The sequence below is a fragment of the Dendrobium catenatum genome, unplaced genomic scaffold (genome assembly GCF_001605985.2).
Source record: "Dendrobium catenatum unplaced genomic scaffold, ASM160598v2 fragScaff_scaffold_651, whole genome shotgun sequence".
In the NCBI taxonomy this organism is placed as follows: Eukaryota; Viridiplantae; Streptophyta; class Magnoliopsida; order Asparagales; family Orchidaceae; genus Dendrobium; species Dendrobium catenatum.
Window position 1 is genome coordinate 137,945 of NW_021319113.1, and position 26,447 is coordinate 164,391.

Sequence of the window (26,447 nt, forward strand, 5' to 3'; positions counted from 1 at the left end):
AAAAAAAAAAAAAAACTGAACAACTATATTATTATTTTATGTTGCACTAGAATCATTGAGCATTTTTGTCTTTTAAAATTTCGGATAGAAAACTCCGTGGTGGTCTTTGTTTCCATGACTAAATTTTTTGTTGCCATGTTATCGTCAGTATGCAAGCATAACCACAGAGCATGTTTGTCCTTTTAAGGTAAGTGACAGAAAAAGTCAAGTCATTCTCTGTCTCTTATTAATTTTTGTGTCTATGTTATTTTTGACGTGTAAAACTATGATGAAATTTATATATAACTTTTTTTTCATGCTTATTTTTTCTGCACAATAAGATCATGTAATAAAAAATATGGTGAAATATAAATTATTTCTTAGACCCATTTTGTTCTTTCAAACCCAAGATAACCTTTCATTTTGGTCTAGCTAGATGTATTTTTCTTATGTAGTTTGTTATTTATGTCAAATGAGGAATATATAATCATTATCATTTGTTACATGCAGTGGCCTGGCTTAAATGTAAATCTTCCTAAACTTGGTGATGTGAATATAAATGCATCATTCTTCAAGAAGTTTGACTATAGCAGTGCTGCGGTATTCTATTTGTATATATTTTCCTTTGCATTGGTCATTTTCTATTTATATGAAATCACTGCATGCTCTTCATTGCAGATCTTAATTTTTAACCCATCTGGTCTCTTAGGTTCGGTTGATTGCGTCTGTTCCTGGATATCATTCAGGTCCAAATCTTAAGAAATGGGGCCATATGAAAATGAGAACAGTTCTGGAAGAGTGTGAATTCGACAAAGAATTCTCCAAATCTCCTCTTGTTTACCAGGTGACTAGCTTGTTTTTGAAAAATCTGACCTTTAGATTGTATTCGTTACTGCTTCATGGATGAGCTTATGGAATATGTAATGAGGACATCGGAAGATCAACGGCTACGATCTGGAGTTTATTTATTTTTGATGTGTCTTATGTACTAGTTTATCTTATATTTTTGTTTTTCCCATTTTACCTCTAGGGATGGTCATGTGGTGTTGTAGCCTGAAGGGCTTTTAGTCTTTGTTTCTTTTCTTTTCATGAGGTCTATTTATAGACTAGTTCTCTTGTATTTTTGATGATGATTATTGAAATAAAATTCAGCTTTTGTGATGATCTCTTTGTGAGTTCTAGAGAGTGGTGGTGAAGCCTAGGAGATGCTAACGGAGTACCCAACAGCTCACCGGCGGGTGAGCTCTTGGTTTTGTATTCTCTTTATTCTTTTCGTTCTTTCTTTTCCTGTCTTTTTCTTCCCCAAACAGCTGGCCACATCCCCTCTCCTCCATAGCCGACGGCAGCCCCCTTCCCGTTTTCCCCTTCCCAAACCGCCCCTCTACATTCTGCCGACCACCTTTCCAGCCCAGCCCAGCCGCCGGATCACTGGTGGATTTCCCCCACCCGTCGCCTCCTCCAAATCCTCAACCCGCCGGCCTCCCTTGCTCCCTTTGGGTCCCTTCAACTAGCCTTTATTAGTTTCCTATTTGAGATTAATACTAAGTTGGAAAATAGTTGAAATCAAATTCAAATTATTTTGAATTTCAAATTCCCTCCAATTAAGGTGATTCTGTTGACCCTAAACCGTGGCCAGCAAAACGAAAGAAAAAAAAAATGTAAATCAAATCTTACCTACTCTGTCATTCCACGTCGAGCCATTCACTCGCACGTCGCAGACACGATCTCAGCACCTCTCCCATGTCGCCTGCACGACGCATTCGCGTCGATAAAAGGGAGAGGAAACAAAGGCCTGGCTGCTGGTTCACTCTTTCCCTCGCACTCGATCTCTCTCGCGATCGCTCTGCTCTCTCTTGAACGGATCGGAAGTTACAACAGTTGATCGGAAGCAACGAACGGGAGCTCGCCGTGGCTGTCTTGTCATCCCCAACACTCAAACGATCTTGTCGGAGCACGTATCTCTCTTTTCTTTGGGTAAACTCAATATCCGATTCTCTATCTTCATAGTTACATCCTTGATTGTGGTTATTATTATAGTCATGAAGATAATGTTAATACTTCTCCGCTAACCCCTAGAAATTGAAAGAGTTGAGTGAGGGATCTTCTTGTAGAGACTAATCTTATTGTTAGTATTGAGATTTATTGTTGAAACCATTCATGTATGCAACATTAGATTAAATTGATTGTTTTACGATCTTAACCTCTATGCATGTTATTTCGCCTAAGCTTGTCTTACCGCTATTTGTGTTTTCTTTTGTCGTTCAAAATCAATATAAAGATATAATTATTGTGGTTTCTAAAATTAAGCGTGCAAACTCCCTAAGTTAATCATCCTTGCATGTATGTTTTTCATCAATATGATTCTTAGTAAACACGTATATTTACTTTTTTTAATCGTATCTAGAGTTTTACATATGCATTTCTGCTTTAATTAATCTCAATTGTGCTTCCTTGCTTTTTTTTTTTTTCTTTCAGTCTTTCATTGTCTTTGGGGTGAGTCGTTTGCTTTCTAGTTTTTGCCATTAGTATAGATTTTATACTTGAAATACGCTTTGCTATATTATTTCTTCTTTATAGTCCTATTAACAGCTTGCAGAATGCATTATTTTGTGCCACGAATATATTGAGCTGTGAGTACCTCTGAACGTTTGATGTTCAATGCGAATTATTGTGCCTACCATGTGTAGGCTGGAAATTGTTATGATTGGAAGCGATGGCATTTGTTCGGGGAAATCATTTGCAATCCTAATCTTCTGAATCCTGGTTGAGTGTGATTATGTTTGTATTTGTTGGAATCAGGTTTTATAATTTAATTGTAGATAGAATTCTCTTTTCCATTTACGACTGTTATAATGAAACCTGGAGAAAAAATAACTTAATTATCTTTCTTTACCTTCTTTTTGCTGTAGAATCTTTCTCATGACATTTTGCAGTAATATTCATATATATGTTCTGTGCTGAATTCTATTCAGTAATTTATACTGAAAGCAACTTTTGTCATGGCAGTTTTCATCTCTAGGTTCTTTGGATGAAAGGTGGATGTCAGAGTTTGGAGCGTCTATGTCTGCAGGAATTTCACATGATAATTTTCCATTAGGCTCAGGGAAGCCTGTAATCATTTGGCCAACTGTGGAGGATGTTAGATGCTCTCTGGAGGTGTTGTTGCTAACTTTGTTCCCCATTTTTAATTCTTCGTCAGCCATGTATTGTAGCTTAGTTATAATTTACAAATTATAAAAGAACTATTGGCTAATTTAAATTCTATTTGATCGCTCGAGGTCAAAATCATATTATTTTGACTCATGATTGGGTAGCTCGAAACTAAATAGATTCAATCTGAAATTGATTATATATATATTTGAGGGTGAACAAGTACACATGCACCCATATAGGGGAGAGAGAGACTTCGTTCATATCAATAGGATCAGAACAGCACTCTACATGCCAAGTCTTTTTTCTAGTTATAGTCTATCTATCATTCTTCTGGTTATCTCCAAGTCTTTAAGATGAAAGGATAGAAAGTAAAAATAAAGTAAATCTTTGTTTTAGGATTTTTTGGGAACATTTAAAAATATTAACAAAAATATTTTTGAGAGTAAGATTCTAGACCTTAAGATTTTGTCTGTGTATGAGGATGTTAATATTATGTGGGAAAAAGTAGCTAGTAATATTAAAAATGTTGTAAAAGATGTGCTTGGAGTATCAAAGAGAAAAGCTACTAATAGTTAAAATAGTTGGTGGTGGAATCAAAATGTGCAGAAAAGATAAAAAATAAGAAGATTTGTTATACAAATTGGTTTAGTTGTAAAATTTTGATAATTAGGGAATATATAAAGAGGCCGTAAGGAGTCTAAGAAAGCAATTTGCAATACAAAGATTTTAACTTTTAATGATTTATATAATAGATTAGATAATGAAGATGACAAAAGATATATGTATAGGTTTGCTAAACAAAGAGATAGGAGTAATGATTTAGTTCAAGTGAAGTGTATTAAGAATGATGATCAAAAAGTGCTTTTGTTAGAAGATAATATTCAACAAAGGTGGATGAGATATTTTGCTAAATTTTTCAATGAAGATTATGAGAATGTGATTGACTTTAGTGACTTTAGCATCCTAAATGAAATTAAAGATTTTTGTTTTTATCGACGTATTAGTAAAAAGCCGAAGTTAAAGAGGCTTTAAAGAAAATGAAATGTAGAAAAGCTGTTAGACTGATGAAGGAATTTCTTGGCTTACTAAACTTTTTAATATTATTTTGAAGATGAAAAAGATGCCAGATGAGTGGAGAATGAGTATGTTGATTCATATTTTTAAGAATAAATGTGATGCACAAGATTGTGCGAATTATAAAGGAATTAAGTTAACGTGTCATATAAAACTATGGGAGAGAGTTATGGAGCATAGATTGCGGTGTGACACTAATGTTTCTCAAAACTAATTTGGATTCATGCCAGGTAGTTTTATTATGGAAGCTATACATTTATTGTGAGGTATGATGGAGAAGTATAGAGAGAATAATGAGGATCTGCATATGATTTTTTTTTTATTTAGAGAAAGCATATGATATTACCAGCAGAATTCAAGTTGAATGGTTGAAGTGGAGGAATGCATCGGGCTTGTTGTGCGATAGAAAAGTCCCCCTTAAACTTAAGGGAAAATTTTATAAGATGGTGATGAAACATGCAATGCTTTATGGGGTCGAATGTTGGCCATTAAAAGAGAGGCATAATACTAAAAGTGTTGTAGAGATGAGGATGCTTAGGTGGAGGAGTGGCTTTATCCTTAGAGATAGGATACAAAATGAGCATATACGTGAAAAGGTTGGAGTAGCTCCAATGGAAGATAAGATTAGAGAGAGTCGCCTTAGATGGTTTGGCCACATTAAGCGGAGGCCTTCCGATGACCTGATTAGGAAAGTTGAGGTATTAGATTTGACTTTTGTTAAGAAAGGTAGAGGTAGACATAAAAATACTTGGTTAGAAAATATTAGAAATGATCTATCTTTATTAGATTTAAATGAGAATTTGACTTTTAACATGACACAATGACAAAAAATGATTCATGTAGCCGACCCCATGTAGTGGGACAAAGGCTTGATGTTGTTGTTGTAGAGAAAACATGTGAAAAAGTTCCAAGAGAAGTGCTATTGAGGGTTTTACTTAAGAAAGTGGTTAATTATGCTTATATTCAACTCATTAAGGATATGTATGCATGAGCTTTTATTTGTGTTCAAACACTGTTGACCCTCATGATTATACCCAAAAGAAACAAAGGCAAATGAAATCAAAATAGAAATCCAGCATACATTCATCTCATATCCGTTGAGTCCCCGAAATCTGCCCGAAATCATCCGCAAATCCTGCTGTTCGGCGCCGTCTGCGTCGTTTTTCCGTAAGAATATATGGAGTGTAATTATAGTAATAATAGATCTAGTGGGGGGATTGTGACTTTGGGCGATCAAGTTATTAATAAGAGCACTCGTTTTAGATATATTTGGTCTATTGTTCAGAGTGATGGTGAAATAGACGGGGATATTATTAGTAGAATTCAAGTTGGATGGTTGAAGTGGAAGAATGCATCGGGCTTGTTGTGTGATAGAAAAGTCCCTCTCAAACTTAAGTGAAAACTCTATAAAATTGTAGTGAGACTTGCAATGCTTTATGGTGCCGAATGTTGTCCATTAAAAGTGAAGCATAATATTAAGTCGAGTGTTGTAGAGATGAGGATGTTTGGGTGGATGAGTGGCGTTACTCTTAAATACAGGATATGTAATGAGCATATACGTGAAAAGGTTGGAGTAGCTCCAGTGGAAGATAAGATTAGAGAGAGTCGTCTTATATGATTTGGTCACATAAAACGGTGGCATTCTAATGACCTGGTTAGGAAAGTAGATGTATTAGATTTGACGTATGTTAAAAAAGGTAGAGGAAGACCTAAAAAGACTTTGTTAGAATATATTAGAAATGACTTATCTTTTTTAGATTTATATGAGAATTTGACTCTTAACATGACACAATGGAGAAAAAGGATTCATATAGCCAACCCCACATAGTAGGATAAAGGCTTGTTGTTGTTGTTGTCTACCTATCATAATTAAATATAAATCATGTGTTGTTATCCACCATTTGCAATTCCCGTAGATCTATTTCTAATGTCTCTTATTTCCTTTTATGCCTATATTGACAACTATTGGATTTTTAGTGCATCAAATTTATTTTTTATCTCCCCTCTAATGCAGTACAGTAAATTAATTTAGATTAATTTATTATATTTTAATATTTATTTCATATTTATTAGGATTTGTGAATTGATTAGGTTTATTTGAATTAACTTGGGATGAGTTATCTTTTTGGATAATTATAGGTTTGAATCAAATGATTTAGGATTAGTTTTAGTTTCAAAAATTTATCTTGACCGGGCACTAATCTTGAGGCAAAATTGAGTTGGAAACTTCAAAAATTTGATTCGAAACCATATGAACTCCGATTTAAGCAAACTTATAGTCAAACTGAACGTCTCGGAAAGACAAAACCAAAGACACCAAATTCGACTTAATCCAAGCCCAATTGGGACCAAATCGAAGACCCGAAGTGCTTTTGGAATGTTCAAAATATAAATTGGATGGTTAAACGATTTCCAAACTTGACATGCTTATAGTCGAATCGAGCGGTTCGACCAGATGAATCTAATGAGCACAAGATCGTCGAATTCTGATATCATTAAGATATTCAAATGCCTAATAAATTGTCCACGATCAAGGGGATCAATATCGGCCGTCCATTCAAATGACTCTCAACATACTCTTGATCTCCCTCCTATTTACTGGCCATGTCACTCTCAGAAAATTATAAATAGATCTCTCAGTCCTCATGGAAGGGGAGGAAGCAAAGGGGGAATAAAAGAAAGAGGAGAGGAGAGGAATTTCTCTTGCCACCAAGCTCCTCAATCTTCACCCTGCCACCAACTGTCGCTGGACTTTCACTGGACTTATGCCCAGCCACCAACTCTCGTCGGACTTACGCCGGGCCGCCAACTAATGCCAGATTTACACCTGACCACCGACTATCGTTGGTCCTTCTGACTTCTGTTTCCTGCCGGCTACGGTCTTTCCAACCTCCGTCGCCCGACGACTAAGGTCCTTTTGACCTTAATCGTCGACAACAGTCTTTCTGATCACAGTCGCCTGCCGCCTACGGTCCTTTTGACCTCTATCGCCCGTTGAGTACAGTCTTTCAGATCTCCGTCACCCACTGAATACAGTCTTTCTGACCTCTGTGGCCCGCCGATTACGGTCCTTCTAACCTCCTTTGCCGACAACAGTCTTTTTGACCATGACCATAGTCTCCTGCCGACTATGGTCCTTTCGACCTCCGTCGCCAAACTACGGTCTTTCCGACCTCAGTCACCCGCCGACTACGGTCCTTTTGACCTCTATTACCGACAACGGTCTTTCTAACCAGTCGCCTACCGACTACGGTTCTTTCGTCCTCCATCGCCCTTCGACTACAATCCTTCCAACCTCTGTCGTTCGCCGTCTACAGTCCTTTCGACCTCCACCTCCTGACAACGGTTTTTCCGACCTCCGTCGCCCGCCAACTATGGTCATTCCGACCACCATCACCCGACTACAATATTTCTGACCTCCGTCGCCCCCGACTATGGTCATGCGGACCAAACAAACATGTCAATGCTAATTCTTCAAATTCCCGCCATGTAATGCACTCTATATGATGTATATTTGCTACATAAAGCCAATGCATTATCCTAAGGAAGGCCTCATTTTTAATCGACTACAAATACTAGTAAATTCATTCAAATTGGGCCAGACCCCCTGGTTTTTCTCCCTTTTCAGGGGTTTCCATGTGAAAACTCTGGTGTATCTTATGAATGCTACACTATCTCTTTTATCTTTTTGTGTGTTGGATCTTCGTACAAAGCTAAGACGTTAAAATTTATATTTATCTATCGCCGCGAATATTTCAGGACGCAATAGGTTGGATTCTATATGATTTCAAATTATTTGATCTTATTATTATAACACTATCCCTATAAAATATTAATTTATTACCTATATTTGAATCATTAATTGATTAGATGAATGAAATTATTGTGAAGGCCAATTATGAGTTTCTCTTGTAATCCAATTTGTTTAGAAGGAGTTTCTCTTTATCTCTTCTTTCTTTCCAAGGCATTCAAGCAGCTATCAATTTGTTATTAGAGTGATTATCCTTTTGATTTAAATCTCATTTTTTAAAAAAATTTCATGGTTTCCCCCCTTTCCAGTCTTTCACCCCTTTGTATGCCTATTCCTGTAGTTCTCCACATAAGCCTAAATCTAATAATTCAAATCCCCTTGTATCCCAATCACATCCTTTCTGATACGCCAAATCCTATAAATAAACCGAATTACAAGTTGTTACGTTGCTCCTCACATGCACCCCTACAATTATATAATTGTAAAGATGAATTCATACTATAATTGGGATGAATATAATGAGAAAGTTCATGCAAAAATTGTTTATTAGAACAATAAAGTTCATTATATTAGCGATGGTGCTAATAGAAACTATTGAAAATATGGTAGTAGAAAATGGGTTTTATTGGACATGTACGAAAGAGGATTGAAGAGGTATTAGGTGAATTAGGAAGGAAAATGGGGCAAGCTTAAATTAATGTGGCTCAAAATTGTGCTTTTTTATCAAAATAAATTTATCACCTTATGTAATGCAACCAGAATGAATGGAGTATGAGGATTTATGAAGTCAATTTTGAATTTCTAGGATAAGGATAATAATGATGATGAGTGCAATTCAAATTTTTTGATTGAAACCATGAAGATCGTGCATTTAAACTACCATTCAATTGTGAATGACTAAAGTGGTTCGAGTGAATCAATGATACTTGATGAAGCGGACTTCTGATCAGTTCACAATAGAAGGGAATGAGAAATGAAGGGTCAAGTTATCAAGATTATTTTAATCATGATTGAAGAGGCATCCAAGTGGAATAGAGAGAGAATGAGAAGCACGTGAAAGATAAATACGGGACAACAAAAGGATTTATAATGATTTGGTTTGTTTTCCTACATCCATTCTATGGAGGATGGTCATCATCCCTTTCCAAGAGGAAGGGGAGGGCTTAAATAGCCAAATACATGAAGGAAAATAAAAAGACACAATTGCCCCTAGAGCAAACATAAAATAAAGCCCTCAAGTGAGGGTAGAAATGGAAAAGTACAAATAACAAATACATCAAAATAAATAGACACGATCGTAGCCGTTGATCTTCGATGTCCTCATCAGGTTTACCATGCAGAAGAAAGCATTACAAAGGATCTCACTTTGCCACTCTTTTTCTAGTACTCTTATATTTAAGGGCTCTTAATATTATTGCTCTCATACTGCAATTCATTGGAGTTTAGGCTATAGGTTCGAGATCATTTTTGTTGTTGACTTGCTAAGATTAGGGTATTTATAGGGGTTAGGTCTGCTAGAAGAATTCCTCTTAGCGGCTATGATGTGAGCGTACGTGCCAATTATTTTAGTATGAACGGGAGTAGTGAGATACATGTCAAACATAGTGTAGGTTGATTCAACATGGTGCTTCTCGGATGAGTGGCTTACAAGAGATGGTTATTCTTGAAAAGCAACGTGTCCTTGTGGAAAGGAGCCGTTATGGAGGTTGGAGGAATATTCGGGTGTGGCCTATAGTATGCATAAGGAGTGACCATGTTGCTGTCCTTGATTGGCTGACGTCGGTGATGATGGTTCTTGCAGTACTAGGATCAAACTTGAAACCTTCCATGTGGTTTAATCAATTTGAACGGAGGATTAGACTGTTAAGAAATGGATGTAGAAATCCAATCTCCCTTGGCTGAAATTAAATTACAATAATCCAAATCCAATCTCCAAGATGAATTTAAGAGAAATAACGAAAGAAAACTCTTTTCAATTGATGAAATAGGGAAGAAAGCAACAAAGATACAATTGATCAACAATTGGAGAGGAGGATCCGGCTCTCTCAAATCTCTAGCTGGCGACTAGAGCCCAAACAAATCTAAGAGCACTCCCAAATTCAGTCAAAACAGAGATGATATCCTAACCCTAAGAAAAATTTCCCCTTTAAGCATGCAACAATTCTATAATTCCCTAAACAACCCTCTCTTCTGATTTTTTTCCTCCTAATCCCCCCTTAATTGCTCCCTTAATTGGTTGGTGGGCCCGTCATGCAGAGAGGATGGAAGTTATGGGCGGAACAATTTGTTCCATCTCTTGTACACAAGAGCCGGTCCATGATGGATCAACTAGACCGGTCCAGGGATCGGTCTAAAATAGACCTATTGGGTGGATCCAAGTCAGAGGAATTTGGTCAGCTATCTTTTGTTCTAGGTTGGATACCAATTTTGGTTGGCCAATTTTTAAAATTGTAACGGTGCTTGGTAATGGCTTACTCTTCACTGCTGATAAGTCATAATTCATGAACTGGTTGATTTACCTCTTCTTTTTGGCATGTGGATGGTTTAGATGAGATGCAAAAATTGAATTGCTATACCAGCTAGCAACTTAGCATGCAAATACTTTAATGGCGTGCCTGCTGTGAAGGGCTAAGAATATGTGTATAAACCCCTCTATTGACTTGCCTTTGGGGAGCTTTGTGCATTTATCTGCTATTTTTCTTTGCTAAACTGTGCATATAAAATTGTTAGGTGCTGTAGATCACTTGTTTGCCATCTTTGCTTGACATATGCTTTATTTTTAACATGTAAAAGGAGTTTTCTGAAATTGTCTAATCATTGTTAAGATGCTTGGTAGATGTATTCTGACTCTAGGTGCCCAATAAAATTTTTACATATCCGTAAAATAGAATTAATGCTTCTATAAAAATTAGGAGTAGATAAATAATGAGGATTCATATAGCTGACCCCAACTCGTTACCTTTGTAGCTTCAGAAGATACTTGAATTATTTTTATTTACGCAGCTTCCTTTATCAGTTAACGGTCAGCAAGAATGTGCCAACCATGTTATATTTGAATGTCCTAGCTGTTAGATTTTCACATGTTGAATGCATAATAATGTTCAGTATTATTTGATTGAGCTTAATGCTTAATTAAAGCGAGTGAACCTGGATGGGCTTTTTTCAGGAGAAAAAAAAAGTGAATTGGAGTAATTCGGGGAATGCTTGTTGTCTCTTCCATTGTTTTAGCCTGTTCCCTAGTGTTGTTTAATTAACTTCCTGAGATAGCATTGTAATATCGTTTCATGATGTAGGGTTATGCAGCTGGTAGTGCCATTCCAAGCCCACAAAAGAATGTGGAGAAAGAATTTCTAAAGAAGTATTGGTCAAAATGGAAGGCAGATCACTTGGGTCGATGGTATGTTGTGACATTTCCAAAATCAAGTTTTTTTATAAAGGAATTTACCATTTTTTTGCTCATCTTAATGTTGAATATTTCGTGCCATGGGACATATCACGAAAGTCAGCAAAATCATGTATGATAGCTTTAATAAAAGATATAGACTGCTTTAACAAATGATTTCTTTACATGCTATCGCTGGTTTGGAGTGCAAGTATCAGTCTAGTAAATTTTAGCTCAAGGGTAATCATTGCAAATAATCTGGAGAGAGAATTTAAAGAAGAGATAAGAGAGGTGAATCAGAGGAGCAGTGAGTACTTGGTTGATTAGAAATTGTATGGAGAGGGAGATGAGAGAGAATGGAGAATATAAGAGAGGGAGTCTTTCGAATTTCATTCATAGCTAATTATTCAAATTTCAAGTACTTAAATTCACGTTTATAGAAATATGCTTGCCATAAAAAAATAACTGATTTAAATTATAATCAAGATAAACATTAAAATTTTATATAATTTAAAATTAAAATAATCTTAAAATAAAGCACATTCAAAACAAAAAATAAAATTTAAATAATGTTCAAGGTGTATTGGATTGACTTTATATCGGGCTAAATCTTGGTTACCTGCTGGAGAACCCCGCCCAAACTCAGCCTTGCTTGCAAATTGGATCCTTTAACCCAATCTTTCTTAATTTTTTTTTGCCATCTCAGATTAGTTCGTCTTGTTACATGTGTTATCAAAATTTTAAAGTTAGGTCATGCTACAATGGCTTACCAACAATGGCTACATATAACAGGCTCTTTGTGAACTTGATAAATCAGGTCAAAATATTACACATATGTTATCCCGCCTCCTCACATAAAGGTGCTATAGCTCTGTTGGATTGAATCTGGGAAGTTTCACTTGATTTTCTACGACTCATGAGAACTTTCCTGAAATGGATACTGATTTATCTTTCCTCATGTGTATTAGTTGATTTAATCTAATAGTTTTCTTTTATCTTTTGATTTGATGTTTTCAGCCGGGCAATGCCTCATATAAAATCCTACACCCGACATAGCGGTCAAAATCTTGCGTAAGGACAATCAATATTATTCTTTATTCTTATTCAAAAGAGAAATACTAATTTCACTCACTCAGTTCAGAACAATGGGTAATTTTCAGCGGCAATCCGAAATTGTATCATGAAGAAAATATGTTATTGGCCCATCATCTCCTTCATATGTTGAAAATGTGTTTTAACTTTGTTAGTGTAGAAAACATTGCTCTATCCTATTTATGCTTATGAAATTTTAAGTTTCCACTTTTTTTTTTTTAATTTATGTGGCAGATGGTTCCTTCTAACATCAGCAAATTTAAGCAAAGCAGCATGGGGTGCACTTCAAAAGAATAACTCTCAGCTTATGATCCGCTCTTATGAGGTGAGAATACATCGCCATTAGTTATTCATTCTGATTGATGATGGTTTCAACAGTTTCAGCATTAAAAAATGAGAGTTTCAAAACTATTATTTCTGTTTTGTGCGTTTGACTGAACTGCAATAACAATAGATGCATTACATACTTTCCTAAAATTAGTTCTGCTTTTATCCAGCTTTCTATTATTTATTTTTTAACTTATCCATTCCATCTCTGATTTCAGATTCAAAGTTTTTTTAATTATCAATCATTATAATTAGAAAAGGATGGTTGGGTGTGATAGGTTCAAAATCTTCAGATTTATTATATAGAAGAATGAGAATATACATGAGAAGGATATTATTTTAAGAGTTAAATTTGAGCGATTAAAATAGAGAAGCGTCAGTAAGAATATTAGGCAATAAAAGCATAACATGGAGTTAAATTTTATAAAATTGTAACTAGAGTGGCCATGTTGAATGAATCAGAGTGTTGGACATTAAATGGAATTTTATATTAATGTCTATTTTGCTCTGAATATTTTTTTTTTGTGAAGTTGGGGGTATTATTCTTGCCATCTGTTATGAAGGGCAATCTTTCTCAATTTTCATGCACTGGCAATGGTGATATGAAGCAGGTTAGTTCACTAGTTCGTCAAAAACTTAAATATGACTTAAAACACCCAATCGTCAGTTGTATTTTCTTGAACAAAAACAATCAGATGTCTACTAAGAATGGCAAAACAAAATTGGTGACTCTATGCTGGAATGGCGAGCCGGATTCATCATCTGAGATCATCATCCGTCTACCTGTTCCATATCAACTTCCAGCCCAGCCTTACTCTCCTGAAGGTTGTTCCTTGCTTGCATTCAATGCTTGTTCTTCAAGTCTCCCTTTCTATTATTTGAAATTTTCTAAATATCAAGTTATTTGTTGATATAATCTGCTGTTTTCCAGATATGCCTTGGTCGTGGGATCGGCTATATGCTAAAAAGGACATACACGGTGAAGTTTGGCCTTGAATGTGAATCAAGTTCTGCAGATGCAGTATACAGGTATTAGTAGGAATTCTTTGGAAGGTTGATAACCTTAAGTAATCAGTAGGCTTTTGAGTTTAATTTGGTTGACACAGATTCACTTGGGTAGATGCAACTTTTTATCAACATAGTTGTAAGATTATTATAATAATAGTTAATTTTTTAAAAAATTGATGTCAGTTTTATAAGTTTCTTTACTTTTGAAAAAGTTGAGTATGAACTTTCTTATATCCACACACTCGCAAATTTGGTTGTAAAAATCTGCGGCAAAAATTTCTTAGAAGCAGCAATGGAACCAAGTAAATATGTGCTAGTTGTTTGAAACGTGGTTGTTGAAAAGCTGCCTAAAATGAACCCCACTTGGTTTGCCTGATATGTAACATGACATTGTGAAGAAAGCCGATTTAATTTTAGAATTCATTTGGGGCGTGTTATGCATTTTTATTTTTTGAAATGTAGCAAATAGACGGTTTTTTTTTTTAAACTGCTGTTGTCCACCAGAAATTAGTCAAAATGTTGTCCTCCTGCCATTTTAGGCCACCAATCACCACCCTCTTTAGATTTTACACTGCATTCATTTTATACTGTATTCATCAGCTAACCAAACAGTTTTCAATATAAAAGAATTTTTTAATTGTTGACCTCTGTGTAAAGAGCAAAAAGAGAAAGAAATAACCAAAAATGGCATACCTCGTATACGTCGAGAAGCCGCCCAAAATCTCCCGAATTCCCGCAGGGAATCCCGCTAAGACACTGTAGACGCGGCGCCGTTCGCGTCTGATCCCGCTAATCCCGCGGCAGCTCCTCGATCGTCGCCTCGTTCGCGTTGTTAAATAGAGGCCGAGCTTCTCATTCGCTCCCCACTCGACTGAAACTCTTCCATTCGCAAATCCCACAGACGCGAATCCTCTGCTCCCAACCCTCCTCCGCACTCGTTCGCTACTCTGTCCGAGCTCCTCTTCCATTCCTGGCTCTTCCTTTCGATCCTCACTCTCACACGACACTCTCTTCCGGGCCGAAGCTCTGCCCGACATCCTCACATTTTTTTAATTTCATGCAAAGTGGACATATAAATAAATTATTTGTTGTTTAGTATTGATAAAATTGAATAAATATAATAGAAATTAAATTAAATTATTTATTTTTAAAGTAATAATATTTAATGTAATATTTTATTCGCAAGTCAGTATCTTATCTTAAATGTAATATGATTTTTTTATAGAATTGGAGGGATGACAAATTAATTTTTATTCAAACCTTTTGTACTTATCAAAACAAGGAAAAAATTTACTTAAATTATTTTGAGATGTGATGGGATGAAATATCTTTTTTTTTTTTTTTTTTAAATTTCTCTTGGAATTTAAATAAAAAATCCTCCAAATGAAATGGTCATAAAAGGATTATTACATGTTTGGTGGGGTTAATTTTGTAAATATTTTAATTATTTGTTTGTGCTTATTTGGATGGAAAAAAAATTAAATCAGAGTCTTTTGATAAAAATGCATTAGAATAGGTTCAAACTGATCAAATAAATAAGTTTCCTATTTAGGAATTAATTCAGTAAAATTAAGAAATCAAATTCTGCTATAGTAATTGAAAATTTTGTTTTGTTAAATGGAGATTTTTATGATCATAATATTTTATATTCATTTAAAAAATAAATTATATTAGTCCCACTTTTAGTACAAAACAAAACAACAATACTAAGTTGTGGAGTCAAATTAATGTTCTATGAAGAAAAATCTTACACCTCAAGTTTTCATGAATTATTTCATTAAGGTTATTTTAGAGATTTCACTTGTTAATTTCAATTGCTCAAGATTTTTTATTATAAAAGGGGCATCGCTATTAGGGTTTCCGAAGAATATAAAAACACAGAGCGTGATAAAGAATTTCTCTAGTAATCATGCATGTTCAAAGCTGTAGCAGCAAAAACATTAAGTAATTATCAATTGGACAAGCATGTATAAAATTCTTAATATATTTGTATGTGTTCTATTCTTTCGTATATATTTTCTCTCGGCGGTTCTTATCAAGTCATGAGCTTATTCCTAGCATTACATCAGTGATAAATGTAGCAAGAAACTAAAATTATTACTGAGTTCTCATAAATACCATAAACTTAGAAGGAAGTTATATTTTCTATAATTTTCCAATTCAGCTGAACATTCTGTAATCATTTACCTTTTACAATGGAATTCAAAATAACGAATTACTACTTACATAGCTTGATGGAGAATGTGGAGGAAGTCATTGTACAGCATACCAAAATAAGTAAGAATTTACATTTTAGTACTGAATATGCCTTAAAACATGTTCTTTGGCCACCTGAAAGCTGCAAATCAACAAGAGAGTTGAAAGAGGGGAGTTCATGATAGTGAAAGAGGTTGATTCTGTTTCATCTCTTCCAAGGTTTAATGATTGAGAGAGCAATAATAATTGCAATTATCAGGAACAAAATTATTGCACTAAACATGCATTTTCTTGATTTCTTTTGCAAGCTCTTGGCAATTTGAAGGGCTTCTGTTCCATTCTGTACATGATTCACTGCATTTGCTACCTGAAAATATAGTTTCAGTTTGTTACATGATGATTTTTCTTCTGAGGAAGACAATTTGATGAAAACATGATGGGGAATTAGTAAGCTGCCTTCTTAACTTATGATTGAATTAAGTAATGTGAATTTATCCAAATAGCTTATTTTGATTATGAGAATACTTGGTGTTAAAATTATGGAGTCAAAAAAATTTTTTTTTTCTCATTAAATCTTTACAATATTTATTGCAATTATTGGATTGATACTTTTAAAAATATGGTTTAATTTTTTTTTGGGTTGGCTAAAAGATCTTTTGTTGACTTTAAGAGATATTTTGCAATATATGTTTTGTTATGATTATATATAGAGCCTTAAAATGTGGCATTTTACGTCCCATGGATATAAATAAATTATGAGAAAAGGAGATAGAGAGAGGAGAGGGATTTGCAACGGGAGAACGAAGGAATGAGTTTTTCAGATACTCGTAGTACGAGAATCTTATAGTTCTTCAACAAGAAGGAGATTGATGCTACTTAGTTTCAGTTCCATCAAAAGAAGAAACTTTAGGCCATAAAAGAGAGAAGCTCTAGCTATAAAGAAGGGAAGTGAGTAGTAACCACAACAACATCATGTTAAGCTTTCTTCTTCACAACAAGTCATTTTTTTCCTCTCAAGCATTGTTATAGAGAGAATAGTATACCTATCACTATCTTCAACTTTATATTAAAAAATTCTTGATTTACCCTTAATGTGAAGTTAGTGGAATATTAAATCTCTATGAGTAGTAGATGTAGGTGTGTATATCAGCAAATCACATAAACTTATGTGTCCTATATTTATCACTGGTGTATTTGTTCTCTTGTTCATTTAAATTTTGCACCGAATGTTATTACTATGATAACACTAGGCACTTTGTGACTTATATTACAAAGAGAACATTATGGATTCTAATCATGATGAAGATTAATCTAAGAAAATAAGGTTCATGCTCCAATATGATGCAAGTGTCCCATTAAATTTGTTTGTTCTTATCTAAAGTTTTCAATTTAAATGCAATAATGACATTTAAAAATAGCAACTCAAGATTACTAGAGACAATATTACTCTACTTTCCAATTTTTCAAACATTTCAAAAGTTGAGTTCTCAGTTTAGTACTGCAGAATTTTCTAACAAAACACTAAAATAGACTTTGCAATGATTTGACTATCCAATAACCTAATTGTGATTGATTCTTCACATGCAAATGAGAAAATTAATTTAAAAAGTCGAATTGTAGAAATTCCATATAAGAGCACAAAATCAAACCTGACTTTCAATATTATCCAACATTTCTCCTTGCGCCTCAACTAGCACTGCCATGTCCATGAAAATCTATCAACAGATAACAAAAGCCATAAAAACAATATGGTGAGTCAACAGAACTTTGAATATATATATATATATATATACACTTTAAAATTTAAGTATGTACTTGATGCAGTTCAAACAACTTATGTTCAATATCCTTAACAGCATCATGCCTTTCTTGAATTTCTTCCAAGGTGTCAATTACCTATAAAAGCATGTTTTCTAATCAACATTTCATTTTCTAAACAACATTTTCATAATCCAATTACAATTCAGAGTAAACCTGCCCTTTTCCGATATCTTGAATTGCCTTTTTAAAGATTCTTTCACTATCACCATTCTCGATCAGTTCGTCGATCATCTATATAGGCTTTGAAAATTTTAAAAACATGCTATAAGGGCTTGTCATTGATTACATATGTTATAATATGTTATACCCACTTCTTCAGTTGGTGTTGTCCCTGTGACTGTTTATTGTAACATATGCAAAGAGAATAAGAACAATTTAATATCTTTTGCAGTTGAAAGATAGAAATTCTCACAGATTATGACTGAGTGTGAGATTTCAACCTGTAAAAAATCTTCTCTGAACAATTTCCCTGTATTCTTCTTGTATACTTTGCCTCAGATTCTGCAATGTGTTATAAACGCTTAATCAACTATTTTTTGCATGAATGATATTGCCAGAAAAGCAAATTAATTAAATACCTGGAAATCATTAACTTTATCCCTCAATTTCTTCTTTAAGGAACTGAAATCAATGGATTTTAAGATTGATTACAAGCACAATAAGACAATCTTGTAGAACTAAACAAGGAAAACTTACACTGTCATGGCTGTTCTTGATCTATCAACAGCAGTCCCCTTTCCACAGCCAGGATTCTTCCTGTTCTCTAAGTTCTAAAAACCAAAAATAAATATGAATACATAGAACCAGTCAAACAAATCAAAACTAAAAAAATGAATCAGAAGCATTGCCTACATCTAGATCGATTTCTTCTAATTTCATTTTGATGGCGCGTGCAATTATTCCCACTTCTTCCATATCCCTATCCATTATTTTCTTAAAAGCTGGAGGCAATTCAAATTTACATTTTGTTGAGTCATGGAAGAAATTGCATAAATGAAGAGTCTTATATATGTTACCTTTCATTGTAGTAGCCTTAGTTACAGCCTTGATCTCCTCGTTGCCTTCCTGAAAATATTTTGGCAGTTCATGTAGCTTTATGATCCAAGTAAAAAGCTTTATAATCTTCTATAAGCTACACGAAAACCAAGATAAACTTGTTTTACACGACTTATCGATTGTGTGTCAGCTTACCTGAAGCTTCTTGAGGTTATTAGAGAGCTTTATCATAAGCTCCTCAACTTGTTTTACCTATTTTAATGTTGAAAAAGATTCACAACATGTTAAGAAAGAAATTTTTTTCAATTACACATTCTATGTTAAATTTGATGCAAAATTTTTTACCTGTTTGAAAAATTCCTCCATTCCATAATCACTTCTTAAGCTTTGCATTGGAAATCCTAACTCTATATCTCTTTCTCTTGGAGACCTGTCTGACCTCTCTATTCTAGAAACAAAAGAGTTCTGCAAAGTGAAGCAGAATCATTGTAAATTTATGATGTTATGATGTTTATTGTTGCTAACTTGTGATAACAATAAAGACCAAGGCTTCGTTTGGGATAGCTTTCTTATTGCTTCTTAAAGCAGCTTCTTAGTAAAAAATTAAATTTTTTGTACTTGGAAGCTGTTTTAAGAAGCAAAAACCCAAACGAAGCCTAAGATTAAGATGAAGCAAGCATCATGAACATACTGTACTACACAGTAGCCTCCTAACAAGTAAAGCAAAAACTGAAAGATTTTACCTTGAGAAGATCATTCATTTTCACAACTCTGAGAATTGGAAACTGGAAGCTGGAAGGGAGGAAAGAAAGAAGATTTGATTACAGAAGAAACCAAGGTTCTTGAGAGGAACTGGAAGGCTGAGTAGAGGAAAATGACAGCAAAACAGAACAAAAAAGCTCTGTCAAAATCGCGTTATGATTTATGCATGTAGAAAGAGTGGCCTCTTCAGATCCAGCTTTTGTTTATAAATATATTTAGTTCTATATTTGAAATTTTTTATCTGCAAGAGATTGAATAAGAAATCTTTAGAGTATTTATCTATTTGAATCCTGACAAATTTTAAGAGAAAACTTCAGCAGATGAAACAAAATTTATTGTCTTATAAAGAAAGCCAACCTGCAGCTTGTATTAAAGAATTGAGTGATTTATAAGTAAATTTAAAATTTTTACTGTGATATATTATTAGAAACTATGTAATAAAATGAAAAATTAGTTTTTGGGCAGATTTATTAGATTTAGGATAATATGGGAACAGATGAAGGAAGCTTCTTATTTGTTACAAATAGCAATGAAATAAATTTTTAAAAATAGATTTGATCAGGCACAAATCTCGATGCACACTTTTGAGTCTTCTATAATTAAATTTAGGATAATATGGGTACCAATTTCAACAAATTTATAATTTAATTGATTTAGTTGACTAGATAAAACCAATGACTCAAAAAAAAAAAAAAAAAAAAAATCCAAGTCAAGTGTGTCGATGGACTAATCCAAAGATCCAAAGATTGCTTAATTTTGATAATATTAAGGTACTTAAATGCTAAACGAATGTTTTATAATAAAAATAATTACTATGAGGTATCTCACGATGTATTTTGGATTTTTTTTTCATATTTATGAGTCATTTCACTTTAAAAATATATATAAATAGACCACCCTTCCCGTCCCCCTTCCCTAAAGAGGACATTTGGCTAGACAATCAAGAAATATCAAAGGCTTGAAAAATCCTTGAACTCTACCTTAGCACAATTGTCGTTTGATTGTCACAAGTTCGCAACCATCAAACCTTCAACATTTGACTGATATTGTCAGACCTTGGCAACCCGATCGCCATCATTAGGCCACTACCTGAACGCTGTCAAACCTTTTCCACCTAAGTGTCACCATTGGACCACTATCAAACCTTTGTCACAAAACTATCATTGTCCGACTAATATCGTTTGACCACCATTTGGTTGATGCTATTGAATCGCCTTATCACCACCTAATCATAGCCATCGGACCTCTTAGCCACAATTGTTCAAATGCCTTTCATCCTATACCAATTTCACCAAATTTTCTACCAGTTCTCCATACTATTGAATTGGAATATTATTTTCTCCAAGATAAGGGGCGGTCAAACGATTGTAATCAATACTCACATAGTATAATCATTTCTGCTGGATCATGCAAGTATTGATATATTAATGATTACAAGAAATATATATTTTATGGGCATGAAAAAATCCTTCAAGAAGTATATAATATATGAGAAGATGATGTGCTAATTTGTTAGTCGTGAAGACTGATTAATGTCCTAAAAAAATGTTTTACATATACTCATTCGAGGATTGCATCGACAAGTTTCGAATTATTATTTCATTATTTTTTAAGTTTTTTTTTTCTTTATAAAACGAATTATATATATAAATATTATCAAAGAGATTATCAAAGCAAAATTTTCAAAATTAGAACCATAATGAAATCTACAATTACTTGTTCATAATAATATAATGATCAATTTAACAAAATAATATAAAATTATTAATATGTTTTATTTTTTATCATATTTTTATTTACTCTTAATGATTTAAATTATCTCTTAATTGATTCCAACACTAACATATCAATGTTTTATATGTTTCTTTAAATAGCATTAGAAATTTTTTTAATTTAAAAATTATTAAGAATATTGACTTAATAAAATTTATAACATAATTTTTCTTAATAAATTGAAAAGAGTTAAAAGGGCTTTTTTTTTCTTCATTAGAATAGCCTACATTGAGACAATTCTTTACAATTGTGAATAACATAATTAGATTTTTTTTTAATAAATAAAATGTCTTATTCAAGGTGTTATGGATAACTTGGTTACCTTTATAATTGTCAATATCTATATTAATTTCTATCACAAGGCCTCAAAATACATATTCTATGTATGAGCCAAATGGACTCCCAAATCATTGTGTGCAAGTTATTCAAAGCTGTGCTCCTAACTGGCAGGCATGATAGTGACTTGTTTTATAATATTTTGTTTATTATTAAGCAATGTTTGATCAAAATATTAGGCTTCGTTTGGGATGGCTTTCTTACTGCTTCTTAAATAATCTTTTTAGTATAAAAAAATAAAAATTTTGTACTAAAAAGCTGCTTTAAGAAGCAAGAAAAAAGCCATAAAAAATGAAGCGTTAGCAGGATAATATATTTTATTTTTTATATATATTTGATTTGAACTAAAAGAATATAAAGTAAAATTTTGATTGATTGATTTGTTATAAAGAATGACCAAATCCAAGTCAATTTCCCATGGTGACTTAGTTTCAATACTACTAACTTGTGAAAAAAATGAAAGGGGAAAATGTAACACCTCATTTCTTTATTCAATTACGATTGTCTAATATGCCTAGAAAATTTAAACTTCTAAATTCTAATCCTAATGACTTTGTCATACAGTGCAACCAGATTCAAATTGGTCTTCTGTGGAGGTTAAGATTTTTCCCAATATCATCTTACATCACGAAGAAGTGGGCAAATTGAATCCCCTCAACCAATCAAATCAAGAGGATACCATGAAACCAGCCTAGGCCTCATCCAACTTTTCATCCCTATGAAGTAGACATAATCGCACAAGACTTATCAATAATAACACTTTTAGGTATTTTTGCACAAAATCTTCCTTTAACCATTGATCTTAGCTATAATTCTTCTAATGTTCCAAAAGATTCATCCTTTTAGCTCTAACATGCTCCCATCCATTATTGCTTTGTCTCATCACTACAGTGATTCCATAATGAAACATCGATTGTAAAGTGATGATAATTCTTCATTTCACTAACATATGAATCATGACCACTATGTTCTATGAAAGTGCCATATAATATGCCTACTTAGGAAATAACGCTGCATCACTTTTACATCATCAAGACATACTAGGTATAGCACCCATACCAATAGTTGAACATCAAATTATCCATTGGTCGCTACCTTACGCTTGTTTTCCTCGTCTCCACATGCGGATCACTTCCTATGTTGTTGTGCGGCCTCATTCGCGAGCTCCATCACGATTGCCTATGTTTCAACAATTCAAATTCTATATTGGATCAGTCTATCATCATTTTAACTTAGGGTTTAATGAAGACTAATTAATTATGTATTTGGTGCTAAAGATTTAACATATAATCTTATTATCATTCATAGTTGGATTTCTATATTTTAATTAGCATTAGTACAATTTGTTAGATATTAATTATATTAGTTGGTGATTTAAATATTAATAAGATTTAAAAATATATATGTTTGATATTTTAATTAATCATTAATAACACACATTATTTTTAGAATATATAGGATATATTCAATACCAAAACATATAAAAAGTCAACAAATAATTAATTAAGGCAATATTTAGCAAGCTATTTATCAAACAATAATAAAGTTCATTTATAAATATAAATGAACAATGAATTATTGTTTAAATATATTTATTTCTCTATAAGATTTTAAAATTTTGTTCAGATTTATTTAATTATATAAATAAAAGTTATATAAATGTGTATCAAAATATTCATCCACAATATTTATACAAATATTACTACTAAATATATTTAAAAAAAGGATTTTTACAATTCAAACTTTAGAGCCGTGGAATGTTCACGACTGCAGCAAAAATCCGTTCTTTTTCTTCCATTATCTGTAGCTATTTCTTTAGATCTCTCACACGATCTCTCCCTTTACATCTCCAACTCCATAGTTTCTCCAACGGCCGCCATTCCACCGCCACAATCCACCATGAAAATCCAGTGCCCACCTCGACTCGGTCCCTCAACATCGCTCTCATATCTCTTTCCAAATCCCGTCGATTTGATTCGGCCATCTCCCTCTTTTCCTCTGCTCGCTCCTCGGGCATCTTCCCGGACTTCACCACTCTCAACATCATCATCAACTGTTGCTCAGAGACCAGTCGCTCAAATCTTGCACTTCAGCTATTCGAGGAAATTACTCAAAGGGGTTACACTGCAAACGTTGTCACATTCACAACTTTGATCAAAGCCCTCTGCAGAGAAGGTAATATCTCCAATGCTTTTGAAATTTTCGATCAGATGAAGGAGAACGGACCGAGCCCAAACAGCTTTACATATGGAGTACTTATCGGATGTGTGTGTGGTTGCTTGGATTTTGAGAAAGGTCTTGGTTTGATTGGTGAAATGTTGGGATTTGGATTGGAGCCTAGTGAGTTTAGTTATAACATTGTTCTGAGTGGCTTGTGTAAGAAAGGCATGATCTTGGCTGCTGCAATTCTTTATGGGAGGATGGTTAGAGTTGGAATTAGAGGGAATGTAGTTTCCTATACCAGTTTTATTGATGGTTTGTGTCGAGCGAAGAAGCTGGTGGAAGCTAAGAATATGCTTTATGAGATGCAAGAGAATGGTGTTAACCCGGACATTTTGACGTTTAATTCGTTGATTCATGGATATTGTGATAATGGGCAGTTAGAAGATGTTATGGAAATGTTAACCTTTGTGGCTTCCTCTGGTCTTCACCCTAATGTTAATACATTCACTATTATAATCGGAGCTCTTTGCAAAATGGGTAGAATGGAAGAGGGTTTGAGAGTTTTAGATGTGATGATCCAAGAAGGTTTGAGTCCTGATAAGTTCGTGTATAGTACTTTGGTTGATGGATTATGTAAAGAAGGGAGATTGGAGGATTCTCTCCAGTTTATTCATCGGATGGAGGAGAGTGGGTTTGAAAATGATGTTGTTGCTTATAATAGTTTAATTGATGGGTATTGCAAAATGGGGGATATGGAGGGTGCCAAAAGGATTTTTGATGAAATTAGGAAGAAAGGGTTTCAGCCTAGCGTTATTACATATAATGCATTTATGGATGGATTCTGCAAAATTGGGAAAAGTGAGGTTGCCGAAGCATTGTTATTGGATATGAAGCAGGATGGGATTAGGCCAGATGTGATTACTTATACTACATTGATTTGTGGAATTTGCAAAGAGGGAAATTTCGATAAGGCTGCTTGTTTTGTAGATAAAATGCTTTGCAAGGGACAAATACCAGATGCTATAACCTACAAAGTTGTTTTAGATGGCATTCGCAGGGAATGCATGCTTGATGGTTCAGAGAACTTGCTTCATATTTTGGGTGAGCTGAAAAAGAGGGCAAAATCATGACATTTAACAGGTAATGGCTGTCGAAGCACTGTGGAATGGTGGAAGCCCCTCAAAAACTAAACTATTGGATTATGAAAACTTGATATTTCATATGAGCCTCAAATGCTAGTCCTTTCTGAATGCTTATTGCTCATCGGTTCCTTGTTCGCATCATCTAACAAGAATTAACGGTGCGGCAGATATTGCCGTGAGTTCATGGCTAATTTGCTTCCTTGGCATTGGCATCAAAAACAGGTATTAATCTATGGGCCATTGGTTTGTTGTAAATGCGATTCCATGTAAAGTCCTGCAAAGCAAATTCAGTTGATTTTTCCACATATAATTGTGTGAGATCCATGGCTTTTATCTTCTACTATATATATTTTTAATGCACTTCTCTTGCTTACAGCTTAAAGGTTACTCAACTTCATTCTTTTACAAGTCCTGCTGTTCATCCATACTACATTTGATGATGCTTTGGGAAACCTCATTTTCATTATACAGTACTCAAATGGAGAAAGAATCTTCAAAATTTTAGATAAATGAAACTGTTCCTAGTTGACCTGTATTGCTTCAAGCAAAGGTAGAATTGTTGTATTATATTAACTCCTAAGTCTTTTTGTTTGATAAATTTATTTCAATGATTCAGTTTTTAAATCTTGTCATGCTTACCAGTTAGATATCTAATAGTTGGCTCAGTTCTTTATTCGAAAGTGATTCTGTCGTGATTATTTGAAGGTACTGATGAATTTATTTTGCAAAGGAAAACACAAATGCCGTATTAGGTGAAATTTATGCATTATTATTAGCTGGAGTTGAATCTGACTATTTTACATGCTTATTTGGAAAGTTCATCTCCACAAGAGTGCAGAAAGGAGAGAGGGGGTGGAGAGAATAAATAACAAGCAAAGTGAAAAGTAAAGATTAATGCAGAAAATAATTAACAAGCAAGTGAAAATATTACAATGTAACGAAATTAATACAATTCTAGGTTATCACAGAGATGGTTTGATGCACATGAAAGTCTGATAGGAAACACTTGTGTTCGCAAGTATTCCTAATCCAAATCAGTAAAATTTCAGCAGTAAACTACTGTCCACAGCAACCAAACAGCAGGAATTCAGCAGAAAATAGGGAAACGGGAAGAAAAACACAATAATATGCTTGTATTTCACTAGAAAATCAAGGAAAACAGCAAAGATACAATTGATCCTCAATTCGAGAGGAGGATCGATCTCTCCCAAATCTCTAGACGCTGCTAGAGCCCAAAGAAAACCTAAATCTAAGAGATCTCAAATTTCAGCCAAATTTAAGATATCCAAACCCTAGAAAAATCAACTATTTAATGCATACAAATCAAAAGGAAATCCCTAAAAAGTCCCTACATTCAAATTCCCCACTTAATTCCAAAAAAAAACTTCCTAATCGGCTCCCGCAAGGTGTGCGGCTCGCGCGGCATCCCAGAAGGCGGAAAAACTCCGCCTTGTTCGTGTCTGGGCCGATCCCGCGTGGACCGGCAGGGCCA

The 26,447-nt window shown here is 34.1% G+C and overlaps 2 protein-coding genes and 1 pseudogene across 8 annotated transcripts in view; 2 read left to right on the top strand and 1 right to left on the bottom strand.

The window, feature by feature from the left end:
* LOC110103810 (tyrosyl-DNA phosphodiesterase 1) overlaps positions 1-16,181 on the top strand; it is a 27,089-nt gene extending 10,908 nt beyond the window's left edge. The window contains exons 8-17 of one of the 6 annotated variants that reach the window (XM_028695500.1): positions 490-579; positions 689-823; positions 2,986-3,135; positions 11,251-11,354; positions 12,357-12,410; positions 12,666-12,756; positions 13,289-13,369; positions 13,454-13,583; positions 13,690-13,787; positions 16,105-16,181. In XM_028695500.1, the coding sequence (XP_028551333.1) occupies positions 490-579; positions 689-823; positions 2,986-3,135; positions 11,251-11,354; positions 12,357-12,410; positions 12,666-12,756; positions 13,289-13,369; positions 13,454-13,583; positions 13,690-13,754 (900 nt within the window). In that variant the 3' untranslated portion in view covers positions 13,755-13,787; positions 16,105-16,181. The other 5 variants (XM_028695499.1, XM_020832659.2, XM_028695501.1 and 2 more) reach the window with 5 other exon arrangements.
* On the bottom strand, positions 16,131-19,938 carry LOC110103811 (annotated as a pseudogene).
* A 3,399-nt stretch (positions 19,939-23,337) lies between these two features.
* Positions 23,338-26,447, top strand: part of LOC110103794 (pentatricopeptide repeat-containing protein At5g39710) — an 8,212-nt gene continuing 5,102 nt past the window's right edge. Inside the window, exons 1-2 of one of the 2 annotated variants that reach the window (XM_020832638.2) lie at positions 23,338-25,177; positions 25,332-25,505. In XM_020832638.2, coding sequence (XP_020688297.1) covers positions 23,408-24,943 — 1,536 coding nt within the window. In that variant the 5' untranslated portion in view covers positions 23,338-23,407 and the 3' untranslated portion in view covers positions 24,944-25,177; positions 25,332-25,505. The remainder of the gene's footprint in view (positions 25,178-25,331; positions 25,506-26,447) is intronic. The other variant, XM_020832640.2, reaches the window with a different exon arrangement.